Here is a 23,419-nt window from a genome sequence, read left to right on the forward strand (position 1 = left end):
CTGGCTTTTTTTTTTTCTAAGCCGTTATTTCTGCAAAGAGAATTAGATGATACCACCCTGGTGTGTTGGGAATGTATGTGTTTCATCCCCTCCAAAACAAACTCATGTAAGAGGCTGGGAGGCTGGAGGCGAGAGAGGATGAATAACTAGAATCAAGAAGGATCCTGTCAACCTCAGAGGCTGGAAGGGCCTTCCTGGGCAGCCTGATGTGGAAGCAAGAAGCTGTAAGGCCTCGGGCTAGAGGTGTCTGCCCATCACTCAAACCCTCTGAGCCTCGGTTTCCTCATCAGTGAAATGGATGCGTGAATTCCCTGGCGGTCTAGTGGCTTCCATCACAGGGGCAAGGGTTTGATCCCTGGTTGGGGAACTAAGGTCCTGCATGCCGCACGGCCAAAAAATAAAGAAAGAAAACTGAAATGGATGCCTGACTCGGAGGGAGGCCTCTGTGCCTCTGCCCACGCACCTGCCTTAACTCTCCAAGGATTTCCCCCAAGACTGAGGGCAGCTTCCAGAAGGCAGAGGAGGGCTCAGCCTCCCCCTCCCCCACACTCCACGATGTCTAGCACAAGGCACCAGGTGCTAATGAAGCAAAAAGAAGAAAGGGCTGGAGGGAGGGGGAACAGCGAGGCTGCCAGGCACAGATCCGGTGTGCACACGCACGCGGAGGTGTGAGAAGAAACCCGCAAGCACCGCAGTCTGCCGGGAGGAAAATTCCCTCTCACACAAAAGCGAAATGAACAAAACGGCAGACGAGCAGACAGTCCAATCCCTCGGGAGAGGGCCCCGGCAGGACGGCGCCTACCACTGCCAACCGAGGCGGGAAGAGGCGCATGGCCCCCGGGGCCCCCGAGGCAGGGGTGTGGGCGGCCACTGCATGAACCCTTCTGGCCTCAGTTTCCCAGTTTGGGAGCCAAGTAGGATGAGCTCACAGCACAGTCCCTCCAAGGGGCATCTTGGGTGCCATTTCTGCAACATCCACACTGACCTCTACCCCAGGGCTCTGAGTCCAGGGACCCCTGAGGGTGCCTGGAGCTCTGCAGGAAGGCAAGAACTGAGGAGGCCCCAAGAGAGACCCAAGGTGGGGCTCACTGTGGTCACAGGAGCCTGAGACACCAGGCGCTCAGGCTGGAAACCTCCAGCCATGTCTCAGGATGCCAGAACCCTCCATGTGCTAAGAAAACTTTCCAACCCCACCTGCTGCCCCTACATGCGTACGTGGCCCAAGCAGCCTCCTGGGTCCATGACCCTTGGTCTGGGGAGGGGCGCTGAAGACGAGAGGATTCAGATCCCACTTGAGACCTTGTTGACAGGACCGTGGCATCTGAGCGCACGGCCAGCACGCGTCCTGCTGGCATTGGCCTAGACCCGTCCCCAAGCCCGCAAACTGGGTCACGTGCAGAAGGATGATGTATCCGTTTGTGACAAACTGGAAATGAAACAGACTCGTCCTTCCCACAGAGAGCCTGATAAGCACTGATCTAGGGCAGGAGTCAGCAAACAAGGCCCAAGGCCAAAGCCAGGCTCGGCCTATTTCGTCAAATGTCACTGGCACGCGGCCACGGCCATTACTGTGCGTGTTGGCTGAGCTACTTTTGTGCTAGGGCGGCAGCAAAACCGAGTCGTTATGACAGAGATCGCGTGGCCCAAAAAGCCTGAAATATTTACAGAGAAGGTTTGCCAATCCCTCCTCTAGAGGAAAAGCCCACAGTATACCCTGGGGGCTATTCGGGAAAGGATACTAATGGGCACGTGGTCGTCATGACAGCAGCAGCATCAAAGTCATCAACATTGCATCAGTCACGTGAACTCTGCCTGCACGTTGTGCAGAGGCCTCTGCTTGTGTCAACTAACTTGATCCTCAGAGGCTTATAACTACCCTCTCTCAACTGATGGGGAAACTGAGGCATGCAGTGGTAAGGCCACTCGTCCAAAGTTTCACACCTGGGGCGTCACTGAGGCAGGACATGAATGCAAGCGGTCTGACTCCAGAGCCTGTGCTCTTAAACTCCCTTCTAACACCAAGGCACAGAGAGGTTAAGTAACTTGCCTAAGGCCACACAGCTAGCAGGAGTGGTGCTGGGATTCGGACCCTGCATCTCTGTGGACTTTAACACGTTCATTCAGTGCAAGGTTTTCAGGAACTTGAGAGAGTTCTGGGAGTCCCAGGGAACTTGGGGGAAAAGGCAGAATCGAGCTGGGCTGTAGAAAGCTGGAAAAGAGACAAGGAGGGGAGGGGTGTTGGGAACCTCAATCCTGGGAGACCCTCAGTGCCAGGGGTCCCCCAGGATCCTTAGGGAAAGATGTAGGGTACTGATACTGTCGGGGAGGGAAGCTGAGACCACGGAGATGGAAAGAACATGGCTCAGAGAGGTTCTGCGGGGGAAGCAGGTGGGATGGAACGAACCCGTGCGCTCCGCACCATGGATGGAGGCTCGGAGTGTGCCTGAGGCTGGGTTAGGGGACGCACACCCGGAATTAAGCCCTCCATCTGCGACGGGCATAATACACCAGGCAGCCTGGAGAAGATGCACGTGGAAGCACAGGCCAGCAGAGGAGGCAGCTGCCACCGCCCCTCTCAAAGTCCAAAACGTCTTCAGTCTCCTGCCACCCCTCCAGGAGGAAAGAGGTGACTGCCATGTGCAGACACCGCCCCGGGCACCTCGCAGACATCCGCCAGTGATGCTCAGACCCACAACGCCCATACTGCAGATGGGAACACTGAGGCTACCCCACGGGGTTAAATAAGCAGCCCAAGGTCACTCAGTAAGTTAGGAGGAACAGGGATTCAAAGCTGCATCTGGAGGTTCTTCTGGGCTCCAGCGGAGAGTTGCCGTTAAAGCAGCCCCATGCCCAGAGCATCCTGGAAGAAGCCTCCGGGGCCAGGAGGTGCCACCCTGGATGCAAATCTATTGGGAGCAGGTACGGGAGCAAGCTGAGTCCCTGGAAGGTCACAGATCACGGGGTCCAGGCCCTGCCCCCTCATCCTAGCAGATCTGCTTCAACTACTGTGCAAACAGCTGGGTCGCCTGGGTTCCCACCTGGCCCCTGGATGAGGCATTTGTCTTCTAGGCCTTTTCCCTTTTCCTCCACCCTCTGTCTTCCAAAGACTCAGAGAGAGAGAAATCCCACAAACCCTGCCTGTACAATGGGCTGGTGGTCAGGGATTAGGGGACTCAGGACTGCAGGGGGACCTTCAGATTATGGTCTCAGCACTCACCTCCCACCAGACAAAGAAAAGTGGCTCCAGCCCTGGACACATGCCCAGGAGAGCAAGACCCCCCCAGGACGTGCAGAGTTCTTGCTCCTACCTTCCCAGTAAGAAGGAGGGGCCCCCAGCTGGACCGCCCCAGCATGAGGCAGGGTGGTGAGGAAGTGGGGCCCCACTGCCACCGCCACACGGGATAAGCCTGCCCCCCCCTTGTAGCTGCCCAGGGTCCCCGCTCGCCCCCGGCCTCAGCCTCCTGCCTGGAGGAAGTCACCACTGGGTCCTGCCCGGCCACATCCTGCATCACCAACAGCCCAGCAGGAAAAATGTGAGAAGTGTCTGGGACCACGTGGTGACCCCAAATGACTGGGAGAGGGCCCCGCAAAGGACAGGGGGGATGGCAGGATGGCAGGGGCCATGGGGACTCGAGGACTAACCAAGGCTAGGCCCATGGGGAAAGGGTGGGAGAGGGGTAGGAACACGGCAGGAGGGGCAAGAGAGAAGAAAAACCAGAGGTATCCGCCAAGCAGCCCCCAGGGGAGTCGGCCTCTCCAAGCAGCTGCAGTGACGGTGACAATATTGCAATTGGACACATCTTGCTGAGTGTCTGCCAGGTGCTGCCGTGAGGACCTTCCACAGATCATCACGTTTAATCTCCAGGAGAATGTGGGAGACAGATGCTCTCATTACCCCATTTTATGGATGAAAAACTGAGGCTCAGAATCATTAAGCAACTTGTCCTGTTTCCTCACCTGCAAAATGTCCCCCGTCTACAGACTGCAGAGCGTAAGAGGGCCCTCGCTTCAGTGCTTAGAAGAGCTAGTGCAACTGTATATGTAACGGGCGTAAACAAAACGCTTGCCCTGTAGTAAGCACTCGGTAGATGAGAACGCTTATCTTTGGTATCGTGATCATGATAAAGGTGATGATCCTGCATAATGTAAATGACCCCCAGGAGCATAGTCTTCGGCCCCGGGCACACAATAGGTGACCAATAAATACAGGCATCTGTTTCACGGGGGCTCAGAGTCCTGAAGCGGAAGCCAACTGCCTTCTCACGGTGATTTAACCTGAGGCCTATTATTCACCCTCCCAGCCTCGGTCTCCTCATCTGCAAAATGGGATGATAATGTGAGGTGCTCTTTCATTGGGCTGTTTGTGAGAATTCGACGACTCCATCCAGAATGTGCCTGTTTATCACAGTTTGGGCTCCCATCTTGGGGGCCCAAACCCTCAAGAGGCCACTGTGTTTGGGACACCCCCAGGCTGGGCCAGTGGCCTCATACGCAAAAACCATCTCGCTCACGGAGAATGGAAAATCCCTCCCACGCCACTTCCTCTCCGTGTCTCAGGAGGAGGGACCACACCCACCGAGCTGGACAGACACAGGCGTGTACACACAGGGGCCAGCACAGCCAGCTTGGACGCCAGCTGCTGCTGCAAACCCTCACGCCTCCTCGCCAAGCAGCCAGGGGGTCAAACAGGGGAGGCCCAGGACCCTGAGAGCCCTCTGGCAAGCGCCTGAGGATATGGTATACAGTAGGTGCCCAATAAATGCCAACAGAACAGAACCAAAGCCCATCCTCGGGGCCACATGCAGCTAGAAATGAAGTCAGGAAAGGGGGCCCCCACTAGGAGGTGGAGAGATTGGGGTGCAGTTCAAAAGAGCTGACCAAAGGGACTTCCCTGGAGGTCCACTGGTTAAGACTCCGCGCTTCCACTGCAGGGGGCGCAGGTTCGATCCATGGTCCAGGAACTAAGATCCCACATGCCACGTGGCATGGCCAAAAAATTTTAAAAAAAAGAAAAAAGGGGCTGACCAAGGGCATACCCGCTCCCTCCCCAGCAGACCACCCCCCCTCAACGATGGGGCAACTCCCCCATGAGCAGAATCAACCCCTGGGACCCCCATATTGGGGATTCAGAGAAGGACACGCACTGGACTTCTTTGCAAGCCCAGAGCATCACTGCAGTGAAAAGGCTCCAGGCCCTGAGGACTGGGGAGGGGAGGGTCTGTGAGCCATGGCCCCCAGGAAGCCACCCCAATCCTAAAGCAGGGGAGCCCGGCTGAGGCTGGGCTCACAGTGTATACAGCAGGAGCTCCACGTCTGCACGCAAATCCCACAGCCGGCTCAGCCTGGCCCTGGGCTCCATCTTCCCAGCTTTAAAATGGGAGCTAAGAGATTTTACCAGATGTCGTAGGGACTGGCAAGGCCGCTGATGCCAGTGGTCTCTGCCAGGGCACCTCACCTCCCGCGGGAGAGAGTGAGCCCTGGCTGGACGCTGTCGGAGCCACACCAGCCCCGACTCCAAGGAGCGGGAACCCGGTGACAAGAGAAGGCCCCAAAGATGACCCCAGACGCACACGCGTGCCGCTCACCGTGTGTGGCCGGGCGACCTGCACAGGGTAGGAAATGCCGTGGGGCGGGTAGCGCGGCTCGGTGGCCCTCCATGTCTGCGCCACGGGCTGCGTGGATCCTGACATGGTGGTGGACGTCCGGGGATGCTCTGGGGCCCCGATAAGCTCCCTCTCAATGGTCTCCGAGGATTAAAAGCCAGTCTTCGTCATCTGCTCGCGGGCCACCCTGTCCCAGGCACCTGTGAGGAGAGCAGGAAAGAACGCAGGATCAGTCACAGGGCCCCGAGTCCTTCCTGTGCCCCTGTGAGGAACAGAGAGCAGACAGGGGTCCTCCGGGACCCTCCGCCCGCCGCTGGCAGCAGTGGGGACACCAGGTGGTGTCTGAGGCCCCTCCCAGCCGCAGGCCGGGCAGGCAGCTTCTGCACAAGCCCATCGGGAAGAGCTGTGTCCTCCCCCACTGCAAGGCTCTCACTCCGCAGGCACGGGAACCCCAGCTCTGCGGACACTGCCCCCGCCACCCCGATGTCTCCCAAGCACCCTCAGCCCACTCATCCCCACCCCAAATCCTCTGCCAGTTTGAGTCACCAGGGCAAAGTTCCCCGAAAGCACCTGGCAGCTCAGGCGGGCAGCTGCTGGGCCTGTCCCAGGAGGGGAAAGGTCCACACGACCGTCCCTGGGGCTGATGGTGCACAGGGTCAGCTTGGGCAGAACACAGGTTACCGTGCGACCCAGGGCAAGGCCGGGCCTGCCGGGGCCTCCCGGTGACCCTCTGAGGCAAGTGAGTGATGGGGAAGCAGGACAGATGTGAGGTTGGCCTGGACATGAGCTGAGAGCGGGGGGACTGGGAGTCCCAGGGCCACACCGGGGAAACAGCTGAGGACACGGCTGAGAGCCGGCTGGGTCCCATGTGCCTCCTGGGGGGCAGGCAAAGGATGTTGTCCACGGGGGAGAAAGCCCTCGTGTGTCCATGACGGAAGGAATCTCAAGAAACAGTCCACTGGCTTTACAGATGGGGAAACTGAGGCCCAGGAAGAAGAAAGGACTCAAGACAGCAAGAGAGCCCCTGCTCAGAAGGGGCCTTTGCCCTGAAATCTCCGGGGGCTCTCACCCTCCCCTTCTCCATCAAACACTGCCACCTGCCCGGGGTGATACCTGCCTCCTCCGCCCAGGCCCGGACTGAAAGCCTGGGAGGTCCTGGGCCTCCTCCACGCTCCACCACTCAGAAAAGGGGTGTCCACCGGGCCCCAGCCATGTGCAAAGCCCCACTCACACCCCCCCAACCCAGAAATGGAGAAGAACTCAAGAAGGCACCGGGGCCCAGCCCCTGGGTGTCCCCCGGTGATGGATAAGGCTGCGGCTGCATCTCAAGTGTGCCCCCAGCTCCCTGTACCTTCATCACAATGTCCCCATCACCCTGGCCTCCCACTAGCAACTGTCCTTCTCCAAGGGCGTGGACGCCCTAAACACTCCACTGGTGATCTGTCCATCGGAGGTCTGATGTGGCAGGATGCTGGGAAGACTGAGATCGTGGCGGTCAGAGGAAGAGTAAGACCTCCCTCCCCGCAACGGGGGGCCCTGACTGCATCCCACTCCCCACCCCTATCTCCTGCTGCAGTAGACCTGACTTTCCTTTCAGGAACCATCCTCTCTCCGCAGACTCCAGGAGTGATCAGGTGATCTAGGCCTGGCCAGTCAGATTCCTGCTTCCCTGGGCCAGTGACTGGTTCAGGGGTGGGCATGTGACCCAATCTGAGCCAATGAGAGTCAGTCTTGAGACTTTGGGAATGGATGAAAAACAGGCACTCTCCACTGGGGCTCTAACGCAGGAGGATGAAAGCCTGGAGCTCTTGGGGGTGTGGTGGGGGGTGGGGGGGCCCATGCCAGGGACCTGCCTGAGATGGATGCCAACCCCGCAAGAAGGCAGGGCTGAAGGGTGGAGAGAGCACAGCTGGGTCCTGATGCCAGCTGTGCCTGAAGGCAGATCAAAGCCTGCTTCTCCATTTAGAGAAGCCAAGGCACTCCTTCTGTGCGTTTTGCTTTCACCAGCCCAATCCGGGTTTCTGTCACTTGCCATAAAGAGTTCTGACTCACCCAGAGAAGGAAGGAGTCACAGAGGAGGCAACCTTTCCACCAGGTGCTGTCAATCCTTCCAGTACTGCAAAGCCAAAGAATTCCAGAGCCCAAACTGCCACACCTACAACCACCTCAGGAGAAAAGCCCACGTGGACTTTTCCCAGCCACCAAGGTAGGATGCACTGTGTGATTCTTATGAACGTGGGAACAAGTCCCACTCAGCAAACAGGAGCCACTACTGTGACAGTCACTAGTACTGTCACTGCAGCAGCTGCAGCTCGGTCACAGTGATGCTCTGACGTGGAAAGGAGGCAGAGCTGCCTCTGCAAGTCCCCACCAAGAGCAACGTGGCATCTGTCCTGCAGCCCAGAGACAAGAGACTGGCCTTAGGAGAGAGATCAGTTGTGGCCACCAGCGCTGGACCCTGTTCCAGAAGTTCCTTTGCCCCAGCTCGTCGCAAAGCCAAGCAGACCCTGGTGGTCTGATGCAGCAAAGCCAATTCTGTTCTCCTCTCAGAGAGACCAGCAAGAGGATGAGGCCAGCCCCTGGGCAAAGAGAAGCTCACTCTGCCTGCCTGTCCTCCAAGAGCACCACGCACAACTTCCAAATTGCTATGCGACTTTGTGTTGCATGAGGCAGTGATAAGTCTAATTTATCAATAGATTTCTAACCTCCTTGGCCTAATGAAATGCCATCTGGGAATCACAGGCCTGGACAGTTGCTCACGGCGGGCACTGCACACAGGCTCCAGAAGCCAGGAAAGTGACATCTTTTTAAAGCAGCCCTGGAGAATCCTCGGCCACATACCCACCCTCCTCGTACCCAGGCCTAGTCTGGCTGGCTTCCCACTCCCTCAACACTCACAGAGCATCCAGCACCAAGCCTAGCGGCTGACACCCCCACCACCCACCTGTCAAAGGGTCACTCCACTGGCTCCCTGGCCCAGCATCCTCACGTGCAGGTTGTTCCCAAAGCCAGGGGACTCTGGGGATCTCACACCTCCTGCATTCACCATGAGCTTATTTTAATAAGTTCAATTTCCATCCCTCCCAACCTCAGCCACATTTTTTGCCAACTCGAAAAAAATATGTTTTTTTAGGAAAATGGCTGGCAGTTCCTCAAAATGTTAAACATAAAATTACCATATGACCCAGCAATTCCACTCCCAGGCACATACCCCAAAGAATGGAAAACAGACTCAAACAAATCCATGTACACACATGTATCCACAGCGGCATTATTCACTACAGGCAAAGGGGGAAACGACCCGAGTGCCCATCAATGAATGAGTGGATAAATAGACAGAACATGGGACTTCCCAGGTGGCACAGCGGTTAAGAATCCACCTGCCAATGCAGGAGACACGGGTTCAAGCCCTGGTCCAGGAAGATCCCACATGCCGTGGAGCAACTAAGCCTGTGTGCCACAACTATTGAAGCCCACGCGCCTAGAGCCCATGCTCTGCAACAAGAGAAGCCACCGCAGTGAGAAGCCTTGCGTACAGCAACAAAGAGTAGCCCCTGCTCACCACAACTAGACAAAGCCTGCGCGCAGCACCGAAGACCCAACGCAGCCAATAAATAAATAAATTGATAAAAAACAAACAGAACATGCTGTATCCCTACGACGGAATATGATTCAGCTATAAAAAGGAACAAAGCATGGACACATGTCACAATGTGGACGAACCTTGCAAATGTGATGCTGAGTGAGGGAAGCCAGACACAAAAGGACAAAACCGTATGATTCCACTTACAGGAGATGCCCAGAATGAGAAATCCATAGACAGAAAGCAGATCGGTGGTTGCCAAGGGCGGGCGCTGGGATAGAGGGGTGAGGAGTGACTGATGGGGTGTGGGGGTTACCATGCAATGATGGAAATGTTTCAAAACTAGATAAAGGTGGTGTTTGCGTAACACTGTGAACGGCAGGGAGCAGGGGGGAGTAAGCTTTGCCTTCATCAACGATGGTTGGAGGTTCACACCAAGAAAAAACATGACATTACTGTGCCAAAGACAGAGGTAGGAGAGGATGAGAGAGCCCCACAGGGCAACGTAGGGGTCTCCTGGATCTGGTCTTGGCTGAAAAGAGTTCCGAGAAATGGATCCAGGTTAGAGAGGAAAGTGATGCAGCGGCCCCAATATTCCGGCAGGGTCTGGAGCTTTGGGGTCAGGAGAGGGGGTGGGCATCCACTGACCTCCAGACACGTTGGGGTCTGCACTGTGGGCCGAGCCCCAAGCTAGCGAATGAGGCAGGGTCCAGGCCACAGAGGGTCTCGGTGTCCCAGAAGGGCAGAGCAGGGGGCAGAAAAGCGGCAAACAGTGACCTCTGAGAGCAGGCTGGGGGCAGGTGAGGGGGTGTCGGGGAGAACTTTCTGGAGCGTGAAAAAGACACAGTTGGGGGAGGGGGGAGTGGAGGGGGCTCCTAGAGGCCACGAACTGAGTAAGAACCCAGAGATGAGACCAGGCACCTCCTGCTTGAGAATTTCATCAAGAGTCATCCGAGGCCCACGGGCCAAAGAAAGGATGGACTCTGTTCAAAGAGCAATGGGGAGCCATGGAAGGTGGCTGAGGGAGAGAGGAAGGGGTCGGGGTGTTTGACAAGCAGGCGCCGTGAAGAGCAAGCATGGAACCAGGAGGCCTGGGGGGCTCTTGCCAACACCCCTGAACGAGATGACGTTGGTGGGATCAGGAAAGCAGGGACAGAGAAGCAGCAGCAGATGGCGTTGAAGTCGGGAAGGATCCTGCTGGCCTCAGACACATCTTGCTCCAGGGGTGAGGGAGGCCAAGTGGCCCCCCAGGGATTGGGGCCCAACGTTCCCCTCCTCGGGCAAGATGCCTTGGGGCTCTGTCCTCAGCTTCCTCAACTGCAGACAGGGACCATGTGTGTTCCTGCTTTACGGACCCAAGAGGACAGCACGCCTGTGAAGTGATGCCTGGTAAACAGCAGGTGCTCCATGAAGCCAACTCAGCCAGGTCAGGGCTCCACAGGGAAGAGACCGCGCTCTGGCGAGGTTAAGGACTTGCTTCGACAGGTGGTGTGGGACGCTCCCATGGGACGGGGACATCACAAGCCCACCGGGCCTCCCACCTCCACACCACAAACTACGGGCCCGGGGCACCTGGCCTGCACCCCGCAGATCCGGTCGGAGGAGGGCTGCAAACTGCAGGCCCAGCCCGTTCTGGGGGCTCCCGTGCACATGGCAGGGCCCCCCACCACACTTGTCCTGGAGAAAGCACATGGCCAGGGCCACGCAGCTGCCCTGGGAGAGCCCCATAGGCTGTGGGTCTGATCCAGCAGCACCCCACAACCCTGCCACCGCCACGTCCCACATCCACGGAGAAAGCTCACGGTCTGTGATTCAGCGCCGGGCACACAGCAGGAGCTCAGCGAATGAAACTGTCGGGCGGAGGCGAGCACCAGGAATGCGAGGTGAGGCCAGAGCCCACCGCACCTGCATCCCCATCCCCGGACCCTGCCGGGCAGAGGCCTCTTTCCTGGGGGGTAGTTTCTGCCCTGCCCTGCCATCCCTCTTGGACCGCAGGCAAGACGGCTGGGGAGGCCACATCAAGACACATCGCATAGATTTTCCGGAGTCCCGAGCAGCCAGGCTTGGACCTGGGGAGAGCGGGATTACAGCCGCTGGGGCTGGGATGTCTCTGAGAGCTCGAGGAGGCAGAGGAGGGGGGGCTTGTTAAGGGGCCGGAACTGAAGCTGAAACGTGCCTGGGAGCCTTCAGACCTGAGCCTGGGAAGATGAAAGGGGAGCTGTCTGCACCGCATGTGCCTGACATTTTCTTGGAACGAATGGGACCGACGCTGGAACTTGTGGCAGGTGGGGAAGCCTCCGAATTTAAAATGAGCTGCCAGGGAGGAGGGAGGCCCCCGGCACGTGTACACAGGCACTCATCAGGGCCCTCCACGGCACTCGAGTGGCCACCCGCCCCACAGAGGGGACACGGTCTGTGACACCCCCAGCCCCACCAGAGACACCCAGATGCTCTGGGAGCCTGTGGGCAGGGACCCCGTCGGTCTCCTCAGCGTCTGACATCCAGTAGCTACTCCATAAATGTTTGTTTTCATTGACTGCTGAATCCCCCACGAGGGGCATGGAGCCTGCACACAGTAGGTGCATTATTTTCCTGGAGCTGCCATAACGTACTGCCACAAACTGGATGGCTGAGAACAACAGATATGCATCCTCTCACTGATCTGCAGGCCGGAAGTCCAAAATCAAGGGGTCAGCAGGGCCATACTCCCTCCAGAGGCTCCAGGGGAGGCTCCTTCCTTGTCCCTTCCAGCTCCTGGTGCCTCCAGGTTTCCTTGGCTAGTGGCCCCACCGCTCCAGTCTCTGCCCATTTTCACGTGGCCTTTTTTTTTTAATATATTTATTTATTAGGTTGCACTGGGTCTTATTTGCAGCAGGCAGGCTCCTTAGTTGTGGCTTGCAGGCTCCTTAGTTGCAGCACATGGGCTCCTTAGTTGTGGCATGCATGTGGGATCTAGTTCCCTGACCAGGGATCGAACCCAGAACCCCTGCGTTGGGAGTACGGAGTCTTACCCACTGCGCCACCGGGGAAGTCCTCACATGGCCTTCTTTCCTGCATTATGGCTTCCTCTTCTTATAAGGACTCCAATTCTATTGGATTTAAGGCCCACCCTCTCCAGTATGACCTCGACTTAACTAATTACATCTGCAGAGACCCTCCCTCCCAATAAAGTCACATTCACAGGTTCCATGTGGACATGAATTTGGGGAGGACACCATTTAACCCAATACAATAGATGCTCAATAAATACGTGCTTTGTTCACTGCTGTATCCCAGAGGCTGGCACAAAGTAGGCACCCAATGAATACCTACTAAACAAAAACCTGCCAGGCAGCCTGGCCCCCCCGTGGAGAGCTGGAAGCCAGCCCTGGGGCTCGGGTAGGGGGGATGGGACAGGACTTGAGGACAGAACCAGTTCTGAGGTGTAAGGTTAAGATGTTGTGCAAACACCAGCTAGAATGAAGCTGACTGTTCACACCTTGTGTTTCTAGCTTCTGGCAATGTGGTAAAAATCGGGAACTGGCCAAGTCGTTGACGGCCACCTTCAGCAAGGGCTCCCGGCGCAGAACGGACACCCAGGAATCCAGCTCTGAACTGCATCCTCTGATGACAGTGGGAAGAGGCACGGGCGAGCCTCGCCCGGCCTGGCTCACAGGAGGCTGCACGGCCCCCGTGGACGGAGTTCCTGCCCCCTGCCCCGGCCGCTCCCCGCCATCAACCGCAATTTACAGGCCCGTCTTGTGGGACAGGTGCAGGGGCGCGGCAGCGAATAACAGACCCCAACTCCCCGCCCTCACGGAGCTGACATTCCAGCTGGTGAGACGGGAGTAAATTACAGGACGGTGGACAGTGTTTGTGCTACGGAGAAAAACAGAAGCATGAGGTGGGTAGGCAGGGGATGGCGGGTGGGGTGCAGTTTTAAAGTGGGCGGTCCGGGACAGCCTCCCGGAAGGTGTCTTTAAGCAAAGGTGTGGAGGAGAGGAGAGAGGGAACCATGCAGATGTCTTGGAAGGGTGTCCCAGGCAGAGGGATCAGCAAGTGCAAAGGCCCTGAGGTGGGAGAGGAACAGCAGGAAGACCCCGATGGTGAGCATGGAGGTCGCATGCGGCTTTCACTCTGAGTGTGATGGGAAGGATGCCACCCCTCTGGGCAGGAATGACGTGAAGTGTCCCCAGTACCAAGCGGTCCCCTGGCATCTCTGTGCTCAAGAAAACTTCAACTGTGCCCCCTGTCAAGGAGCCACAGGTGCAGGCCTCTGTGAAATGGCCTGGGTAAAAGGGCCAGCCCACCTGTAATCCTAACACTATTAAAGCCATCACCCAGGGTCCTACAGAAAAAAGCCCCCACCCACCCATATGGGCAGCCCCAGCAGGAGGAAGACCAGTTCCCTTGCCCTTCACCTGGCAAAGAGGTCACTGGGCTCCCTAAGGAGGAGCCAGGACCCCAACCACAGCCTGTCCTTGGCCCTGCCCAAGAGGTGGTGGCCCGGAGTGGCTGAGGGTCACCATACTCAGAGACAACTCAGGGTGCTGCCCACAGGGGTGCCACCTGCCCCACCGCCCAGCTGGGACGGAGCTAAACAAATCCATGCCAACAGTGTCTCCACACATTCTGGTCAATCAGGAATTTATCTGTGTCCCAAACACTGGCGCTACAGCAGTGAACCAGTCAGACAAAAAGGCCTGCCAATCAGAGTTGACATCCAGTGACAGGCCTGTCCCAACAGGGAAAGCTCCCAGCCAGGTGTTCACCAGGAGATGGAAGGATGGAGGAGGAAGGAGAAATGATGGATGGATGGATGGATGGGCGGATGGAGGGCGATGGCTGTATGGATGGATGAAGGATGGATGCTGAGATGAATGAGGGATGGATGAATGAGAGATGGATGGGTAAAGGAGAGAGAAAGGGAAGGGAGAGGGAGGATGGATGGATGGATGGATGGATGGATGGATGGATGGATGGATGGATAAGGTGATGAATGAGATGAATAAGGGATAGATAGAGGGTTGGATGGATGAGGGAGGGAAGGAAGGAAGGAGGAGAGAAGAAGGAAGGAAGGACGGACTAATCAACTAATGCATATCAATTTAACTGTTCCATTTTCCAGTGGTTTTCTGGTCTTACTTTTTTAACCAGCCCCAGAGCCAAGCGTGTTTTGATTGCACTGATACCCCACGCGGCAGGCTCCCTGCCTGGGGGACACAGATGAGCATCAAGACCCCCATGAACCACCCCCCCCCCCAAGCCCACACAAATGCTCCCCAAGCCCCAGACTGCTGGGCACAGAAACGCTGCAGAAAACTGCCTCTGGTCCTAAACTCCAGAATTGCAACCGGAGGGACTCAAGGCTCACCCTCCCCTAAGCACCACGTCTCCTCCTCAAGTGACAGCCAGCGCTCCTTCCTCCTGGGGAAAAGGGGAAAAGAAAAGCCAGCAGGCTCCAGCCTCAGAAGCACCTTCCCTGTGGCCAGCGGGGATCTGCAGCCCCCGGGTACCACGATCCATCACGCCACACGCATGCGCCAAGCAACAGCCAGAAAAACAGCTTCCCGTGGGCCCAGAATGCCGCACAGACCCCAGATCTGCTCCTACCAGGCAGCTTTCCAGGGACCTGCCTCCCCCTCCCCATCCGGCTCAGCCAGGCCCCAGAGACCAGCTCAGCACGAGGCATTATAAAGTGGGATTTCACAGAAACACTCCAATTTCTGGCTTCTCTGAAAACTAGGGATTCTCACATATTGCCGGTGGGGACGTAAAATGGTGCAGTCTCTGTGGAAAACAGTCTGGCGGCATCTCACTAAGTTAAACACAGAGCTACCATATGACCCAGCAATTCCACTCCCAGGCATACAGCCCAAGAAATGAAAACAGGTGATGAGACAAAACGAACATGAATGTTCATAGCCGCACTGCTCACAGCAGCCAAAAAGTAGAAACAACCCAAATATCCATCAGCCGATGAGCAGATAAATAGAATGTGGTGCATCTACTCGTTGGAATATTATTTACTCATAAAAAGGGGCATATAGGGACTTCCCTGGTGGCGCAGTGATTGAGAATCTGCCTGCCAACGCAGGGGACACAGGTTTGATCCCTGGCCTGCGAAGATCCCACATGCCGCGGAGCAACTAAGCCCGTGAGCCACAACTACTGAACCCACGTGCTGCAACTACTGAAGCCCACGCACCCAGACCCCGTGCTCCGCAACAAGAGAAGCCACCGCACAGAGAAGCCCGTGCAGCACAATGAAGAGTAGCCCCGGCTCGTGTAACTAGAGAAAAGCCCATGCACAGCAACGAATACCCAACACAGCCAATAAATAAATAAATAGATAAATAAATAAATAAATAAATAAATAAATTTATTTTTAAAAAAGGGGGGCATATATACCATGAAAACATTATGCCAAGTGAAAGAAGCCACATACCAAATGATGCCATTGATGTGAAATGCCCTGAAGGGACAAATCCATCGAGTCAGATGCAGGCTGGTGGCTGCCAGGGGCTGGGGGAGGGGAGGATGGGAAGTGACTGTTAATGGGTGTTAGGTTTCCCTTGGGGTGATGAACATGTTTTAGGATGAGACAGTGGTGATGGTGACACACCACTCCATCTGCTAAATGCCCACAAATTCTACACTTTAATATGGTTCAAATGATAAACCTCAGGTATATTTTTCTGCAACAAAATCATTTAGGGGCACGACCGGCTAGAGGTGGCAGGGGCTGCCCACGTGGGATGGACACGCCCTCTCCTGGTTGCCACACCCCCTCCCGGTCAGCCGCCTTCGTTTCTGTCCCCAGCCTGGCCAATGGGACTTGATGGCCGAGGGCTCAGTTCCCGGGACTTGATAGCCAAGGGCTCAGTTCCCCTTCTCCCTGGCTGGCTGGCTGGCTGAAGCTCTCACCTCCACCATCACTTCCCAGGAACCCTCCCCCAACGCGCCAACCTGGGTTCCCACGAGCCTCTCTCTTCCCGCCATGCACCACCACCTTCTGTTTACCTGCTGTCTCCCCGCCCCCAGACTGAGCTCCTGGCTGGCAGTTTGAGCAGCCTGGGATCACGTGCACAGTAGGAGCCCTGGAGGCTGTGGGCTGAGTCACAGCCCCTCAGTCACTAAGAAAAGGTGATGCCCTCCAGCAGGCTCCCCTAATCCTAATCCTAGAGAAGCACCCCCTCCACCAAGCCACCCCCTGCCCACGTGCTGCCACGTGTAGAAAGTGGCCAAATGGGTTCAAATCCCAACTAGGCTACTATGCAGCTCTGTGACCTTGGGCAGAGTACCAACCTCTCTGAACTTTATTGTCCCATCTGTAAAACTATCTTGCTGGGGAAAAGGTCTATGGAAAGCTTAGAACACCCATAAAAGAGTCCCCAAGGGACTTCCTAGGTGGCGCAGTGGTTAAGAATCCACCTGCCAAAACAGGGAACACAGGTTTGATCCCTGCTCCAGGAAGATCCCACATGCCGCGGAGCAACGAAGCCTGTGCGCCACAACTATTGAGCCTGCGCGCTACAGCCTGTGAGCCACAACTACTGAGCCCATGTGCCGCAACTACTGAAGCCCACATGCCTAGAGCCCACGCTCTGCAACAAGAGAAGCCACCGCAGTGAGAAGCCTATGCACCACAACGAAGAGGAGCCCCCACTCGCCGCAACTAGAGAAAGCCCGTATGCAGCAACGAAGACCAAATGCAGGCAATAAATAAATAAATTTATTAAAAAAAAAAAAAGTCCCCAAAACGAGAGCTGTGGCTGTTACTATCCTGAGCTGTTCCAAATACTGGGGGGAGAGGGGGAAGCGAGTTAACAGCCATGATGGTGAGGATGTTACCGGCAGGGCTAGTTACCATGACGACCCCATGCTGCAGATGAGCAGACTGAGGCTGGTGGAAGTGAGCCGACATGATGGTAGACTGAGTCCCTATTTAGGAGGCTAGACCAGGGAGCCCCACACCTGAAGATAGAAAAAGCAGAGGGTCCTTCCCAGGGTGAGCGGGGCCTCGCAGTCTGAAAATGAGAGGAGGGGGGCTGCCCTTCCCGGCCCCGAGACCTTGTCTACACGACATCTCACGCAACACCCTCTTGTTACAGATGGGAAACCAAGGCCCATAAAGGGTCAGCAGGCCGGGCGTTGCATGGCCGGACTCCGCCCTCTTCAGCTGGATGGCTCAGCAGAGGTGGTCCAGGCGTCTGGGGAGGCAGGCACAGTGGCCTGCGCTGAGCCCCAGCGCCACAGGGAGAAGGGTTCCAGCTCCACCAGGATAACCAGGTCCCAGGACAGAAATGCTGCTGCAGGCTGGCCGGGGGCGGGGGGGGGGGGGTGGACTGGATGAGAGACCCGCAAACACGACATCCTGCATCAAACCTTCCAGGGAAGGGCCTACCCTGGCAGTCTAGTGGTTAGGACTCTGTGCTTCCACTGCAGGGGGCATGGGTTTGATCCCTGGTGGGGGAACTAAGATCCCATAAGCCACACAGCACGGCCAAAAAAATAACAAAAAAAAAGAAGAAAGAGGAAAAAACGTTCCAGGGAAAAACACGCCCTTGGCATCTGCCCCACCTCTTACACCTCCCTGAAAAAGGATCCCAGCCACTGGGAGACCCTCCCCCCACCCCCCCACCCCCACTCATTCTGCTTCAAGAAGCCTGTCCAGGTTCTTCATACCCGCGCCTCGCTGTTGGCAGGTTCTACCACATCCACAGGCACTCACTCACAGAAAGAATCCGATTTCCCTCACCAGACAGGATTGTCCCCATTCAACAGATCAGGAAACCGAGGCTCAGAGAGGTGAACTCACTTGCTCAGGGTCACACAGCCAGAAAGCAGCCAGACTTCATTCTGATTCCCCAAAACCGCCAGCCCAGGCCCCGTACACCCCGCGCCCCCTCCCAAAGCAAGCAGAAGGGATGCGGTGCTGGTTGGAACCCTCAAGGAGGCCCGTTTCTGTTTCCAATTTAATTGGTACATTTGTGTCCGCTAGGCTGCAGCCAGCTCGGCCTCCCGGCCCTGCTCCCCTGCCAGCACGAGATCTGCTCAAAATCACTTCCTCCTCAACTCTTTTTCTTTTTCTTTTTTTTTCCTCTTTTAATTTTAAAAGGAAGAGAGAGAGAGAGAAACCAGGCCTGACAAACCCTCCAGGCACACCAGGTCACAGGGTTCCACGCGAGAACCCTTGCCGTGCGACGCGCCCTCCCTCTGGGGTATTTCACAAACATTACGCTGGATTTTTCCTGGCTCTTCCTCATTAAGTTCTGGGCGCCCCGGGAGGGACGTGGTTTCCATTAGACCCAGCTCCTCCATCTGGCCTTCCAAACGGCAATTTTCTCTGCAGAGGGAAAGGAGGGGACACAGAGAAGAGGCTGGTGTCTGGGCGGCAGGGGGTGGGGCGCTGGCACCAGCTGTATGACCTGAGCAAACCGATTAACCCCCTGCCCTGAGGCTGGGATTGGGGGAGGGGGGTGGCACCGACGGAGGGGGCCTCGGGGACAAGACAGGGCAAGCTGTGTAAGGGTCAGCATCCCGCCTTGCTCATGGTGAGGTGCTGTGACCCGGTTACTCATTCCAGGAGGTCCCTGGGATTCTAAGGGATGAGGGCTGGGGGGGTCCTAGGTCCGTCCACTTGGCCGTCTGGATGGGACTAAACCAACAAGCGAAGAGAAAACAGGCCACAGAACCCAGCGCTGGACATGCCGCTCAGTGAAATAAGCCAGGCACAAGAGGACAGACTCAGTAGGGTCCGCCCCAGTGAGGTGCCCAGAGGAGTCAGAGTCACAGAAAGTAGAAGGGTGGGTGCCAGGGGCTGAGGGAGGCAGAGGGGGGAGTTCGTGTTTAATGGGCACAGCGTTTCTGTTTTGCGAGATTTAAAAAAAAAGTTCTGGAGAGGATGGTGGGGATGGTTCAGCAACAACGTGAATGCCCTGAACCCTCCTGGAGCGTACATTTAAAAATGGTTGAGACGGTAAACTTTTGTGAGGCGTGTTGCACCACAGTGTAAAATTTTTTTTCTTTTAATTTTGAACACACACACACACACACACCTCCTCCAGGGAGGCGTCCCTGATTGCTAGCTAAGAGCACCCAGCTGCTCTATGGGGGTTCCCACTGTCACAGCTCCCCCATGACAAGAGACAGTGCTGCCTGGGGTCCTAGCACGCAGCAGCCCTCACAGTCAAGGGCTGAGTGGGACCACAGTCCAGGGCTGCTCTCAGCCCACTCACCTCAGCAGCCCATGGTCACAGGGCACGAGTGGACCTGCAGAGTGGACCTGCAGAGCAGTGCCTCACAGCTCTGCTGCCTCAGAAGCGCCCCGTAAGCTGAGCTCTCTGCTGACCAGCCGCCTCCAACCAGATGGCCTGGATGCAGGGAGGGGCTGACCAGAAACTCTCTGCCCCTTGCAATGGGCCCCTGGACCCTGAAACCCAAGGCCAGGCCCAAAGCCGCTCTCTCAATGCCCGCTGGTCTGCAGTCTCCACCCATGGCTCATGGCCAGTGCAGAGACCCCCAGGGTGAGGGGGGCAGCCCTCGGGTTCCCACCAACTCGCCTCCACCAACATCTGGCAAACGTGTCCACAGCTGTGCAGCTGCCGGAAATGCCTCCTCCCAGCCTCCTCCGCGCACACAGGCCCTCAAGGACGACTTTCCGAGGAATTTATGGGGTCACTCCTAATACTTCAGGGCAGATCTCTGGGGGACGTCCTCCGCCACATGTGAACAAGGACAAATGTTTCTGCTGCTAAGAATAGCTGCTCTAGGCTGGAAGCCCACCCACTCACCAACCGCCCTCCCACGCATCCCGCCTCCCTGACCCCCAGGAAACCACCAGTCTCGACCCCCGCGGGCCCATCTCGCACAGGCCTGGCTGGGAGACCCCTACTGCCACCCAGACACCCAGGCTGAGGGGAAAAGGATCCACTGTGATCAGCTCTGCCCATCCCTCAACTGTGGACACAACCAGACCCTAAACGAGCCTGAGGGTGTTCACGGATGAGCGTCTGATAAGGGAGGAGTGATCAGGAATCCAAGAGGTCCTGCAGCCCTGCAGCCAGGAGTTCCAGACAGTGGAGCTGCTTCCGTGCCCAGAAGCAGCAAGAGCGCCCCTGGGATTTCATTATCAGTCCAGGGAGGGAGGAGAATCACAAAAGCTCCAGGGCCTGGGAAGTAGGGAGGCGGAAAGAGAAAGGAGGGCTGCAGATACGCACCAGCCACCTGCCCTGCCATACCTCGTGATACCCAGGCTGAAAGAGCGAGGAGGAGGGGCAGGCGGGGCTGCGTGCAAAAGGGCACGGGACGGGGGTGGCCCAGGGGATCACAGCTTCCAACTCCTTCAGGAGAAGAAGTCTGATTTCGAGACATCCCTCAATTTGCAATTTTTATTTAAAAAACACTGCCTATAAACCCAAAGCAATAAATCAGTCTGACGTCCAAATACAGCCCTCGGGTTGCCAGGATGTGACCTGTGGCTTCTGACATGTGGTCAGCTGGGAGCCACAAGAGAGGGCCCAGTGAAGCCTGGGGAGCTTGAAGAAGGGGGGATGGTGAGAGCCCAATGTGGGCAAAGGCTGGAGCGGGGCCCAGGAGGCCCCTAATTATAACAGGGAGTGGGAGGGGCTGGGTCCACTTACCCACTGGTGACACCACCCCAGCCCCAACAGGACACACACCAGCTGTGACAAGGCGGGGGCTGGCTCACCTCCAACATGTGGAGCTGTCTGTGGCAAACCACCCCCCAGTGTCCTTGGGCCACCACCCCTCCTGCACCATCAGTCTTGGCTTTGGAAGAGGCTGACCCCGCCTCCCAGGTCTGGCCAATCAGCACCTGTTGCAGCATCACCAGCTGCCGTGATTGGTTTGGGAGGGGCTTAACTCTCAAGCTGAACGGATAAAGTTCATTCCCAAGACTTTTGCTGTAATATCGGGAACAACAGGCTTCCCTTCCACTGGGGCTGCTGAGCTGCAATGAGGGTGTGCTACCAGGGACTGGACACGGAAAGCACCTCGTCACCTGAGCCCCTGGATCCAACTGTGCCTGAAGCTTACCCTGAGCCTTTTGTGCGAAATACAGGAGGAGCAAGGAGTCTGCCATTTGCAACCAAGAGACCTACAATAGCAATGCTAAAACCCAACTTCTAACCCCCATGAAATCTCCCCAGAATCAGATCTCCTCCACCCTCTGATCCCCTCACCTGTACAGGCAGGGAGAGGTCTAAAGCCAGCCAGAAGGAGGCAAGAGAACTGAGATGGAGCCGGGGCCAGACTCAACATAGGAGGAAGGGGCCAGGCAGGAGCCTAGGACACGCCTGCCCTGTCTCTCACCCAGAAGAAGCGGCGTCTCCCAGCCCAGTCCTGAGCCGTCAGTGACTCTGACGGGGGTTACAGCAGACAGAGGCTTTGCAGATAAAGGTGCCCCTGCTGGCTGACTCAGATCTGGGTCACTCCTCAGCCGCAGACACACCCCACCCACAGTACCCTGGGCAGTAAACGCAGCCTCCAGCCTCGGTTTCTGCAGTAACATCCCAAGTGCACCTCTCCCCCTCTCTCTCTCCCTCTGAACATCTGTTACCCTGAACTGAACGTGCTGATAAACAGAGGCCAGCTTAAGCAGGTCCCAGCAGCCCCAGCCAGGCCAGAAGGCAGGCACTGTTTGCAGCCAGGAGGCCAAGCGGGCTGCACCCACCCACAGGCGTGCCATGGGTCCCATTCCTGCGGGGGCCTCAGCTTCCTGGGCTGGAAAACGAGCAGCTGCTCCTGGCCTGCAGCAGCTTGAACCAGCAAGTGGAGATCCTGACCCCACCCCCCTCAGCTCCGAAAGTGCTAAACTTCTACCATCTTCTTTCCACGGGACCTCCAAGCGGCCACAGGCTTGTGCCAGCTCCCATTTCACAGACGGGAGAGACTGAGGGTCTGGGGGCGAAGAAGCACGTCCAATGTCCCACAGGCAGGAACGCGGCCAGGGAAAGAATTACAGACACGATGCCCAGTTCCCAGGTTCTAAGCAGTCACTGTATTAGATCCAAGGTGAGCGTCTCGCACTCATGATCACAGCCAGTCCCTAACGCCGTGCTCGCTGGCGTCAGTTCATTGAATCATCCCAACATCCCTGGGAGGCAAGATGGAGGCACAGAGAGGCTAAGTAACTTGCCTGAGGTCACACAGCAAGCAAAGTGGCAGAGCCTGGATGCAAGCCCTCTCCAGCATCCACCTCTCATCCATTGTGTCCTGGGACCCCATCACCTGTGTACCCCTGCCTCCCTGCTCAGGCTGGAGGAGACCCATCTCCCCCACCAGGCCCCAGGTGTCATACCCAACATCACTGCTTATGGGTCCAGGCGAAGTTTTGCCAGCTGGAGGCAACCACGGATCACTGCAGATGGGCCGTGGCCATCTCCATGTCTACGCTGCCCGCCCCCAAAGCTTGCTGCAACCCCCCAACCCCAGGCCTCAGAAGGGGAAGGCAGGCAGCATCCTTGCTTATCAGGACCTGGAATCCTCCCTCCCAAAGTCCTGCTGCCTTATTTCCCATCCCCCCACAAGTCCAAATATGAGGTCCATGAAAGCAGGAACTACATCCTGTTTTGTCCATCGCTGAGTCCCAGCATGCTGCACACAGCAGGTGCTCAATAAATGCTTGTTACATCTACGAACACTCTAAGAGCAAAATACCAGGCTCTGAGCTGAAGCTCAGAGACCAGACCACTTTGTAAACAGAGAAACTGAGACCAAGACAGGATCTACTTAAAGCCAGATTTCAGGGTGTCATCTACGCTGGGCCAGCGTGTCCCAGTAACTGATCCACATCTACACTGCCTGTTCCACTTTCAAGGTGGCCCAGGACTCTGAGCCCTCCCTCCTGGGAGCTGCAATGCCAGCCCATCCACGAGCCATGACTGGGAATCTGAAGGCCGTCACCACCACCGAGGGGCTGTGTGGCCATCTCCAGGTCGCCCGCCCTCTCTAAGCCTTGGTGTCTCCGTTTGTCAAGGGCACCTGGAAAATGAGGCAGCTTACTGGGAAATGGCTACAATCCGGGTGCTGGGCGAGCTGCCAGGCGTGTGGAGAATAGGCATTCTGGGCTTGAGGAAGGGTCTGGGATGGAACCAGGGGGCCCTCTCCTCCCAGGCCACATCCTTAGAGGTGGGAGAGGTGGCAGCAGGTAATGCTTCTGGAATTTGTGGATTTGGGTTCTGGGCGAAGGCCAGTTCCAGACTCCTCAGATGGGGCTCCCCGCACTGGG

At 56.9% G+C, this 23,419-nt stretch overlaps 1 protein-coding gene across 23 annotated transcripts in view; it reads right to left on the bottom strand.

Moving 5' to 3' along the window:
- NCOR2 (nuclear receptor corepressor 2) overlaps positions 1-23,419 on the bottom strand; it is a 225,897-nt gene that overhangs the window by 146,891 nt on the left and 55,587 nt on the right. For all 23 annotated transcript variants that reach the window (XM_057746317.1, XM_057746319.1, XM_057746323.1 and 20 more), the window contains one exon: positions 5,586-5,803. In XM_057746317.1, the coding sequence (XP_057602300.1) occupies positions 5,586-5,690 (105 nt within the window). In that variant the 5' untranslated portion in view covers positions 5,691-5,803. The remainder of the gene's footprint in view (positions 1-5,585; positions 5,804-23,419) is intronic.

This window comes from Hippopotamus amphibius, chromosome 8, assembly GCF_030028045.1.
Source record: "Hippopotamus amphibius kiboko isolate mHipAmp2 chromosome 8, mHipAmp2.hap2, whole genome shotgun sequence".
Lineage (NCBI taxonomy): Eukaryota > Metazoa > Chordata > Mammalia > Artiodactyla > Hippopotamidae > Hippopotamus > Hippopotamus amphibius.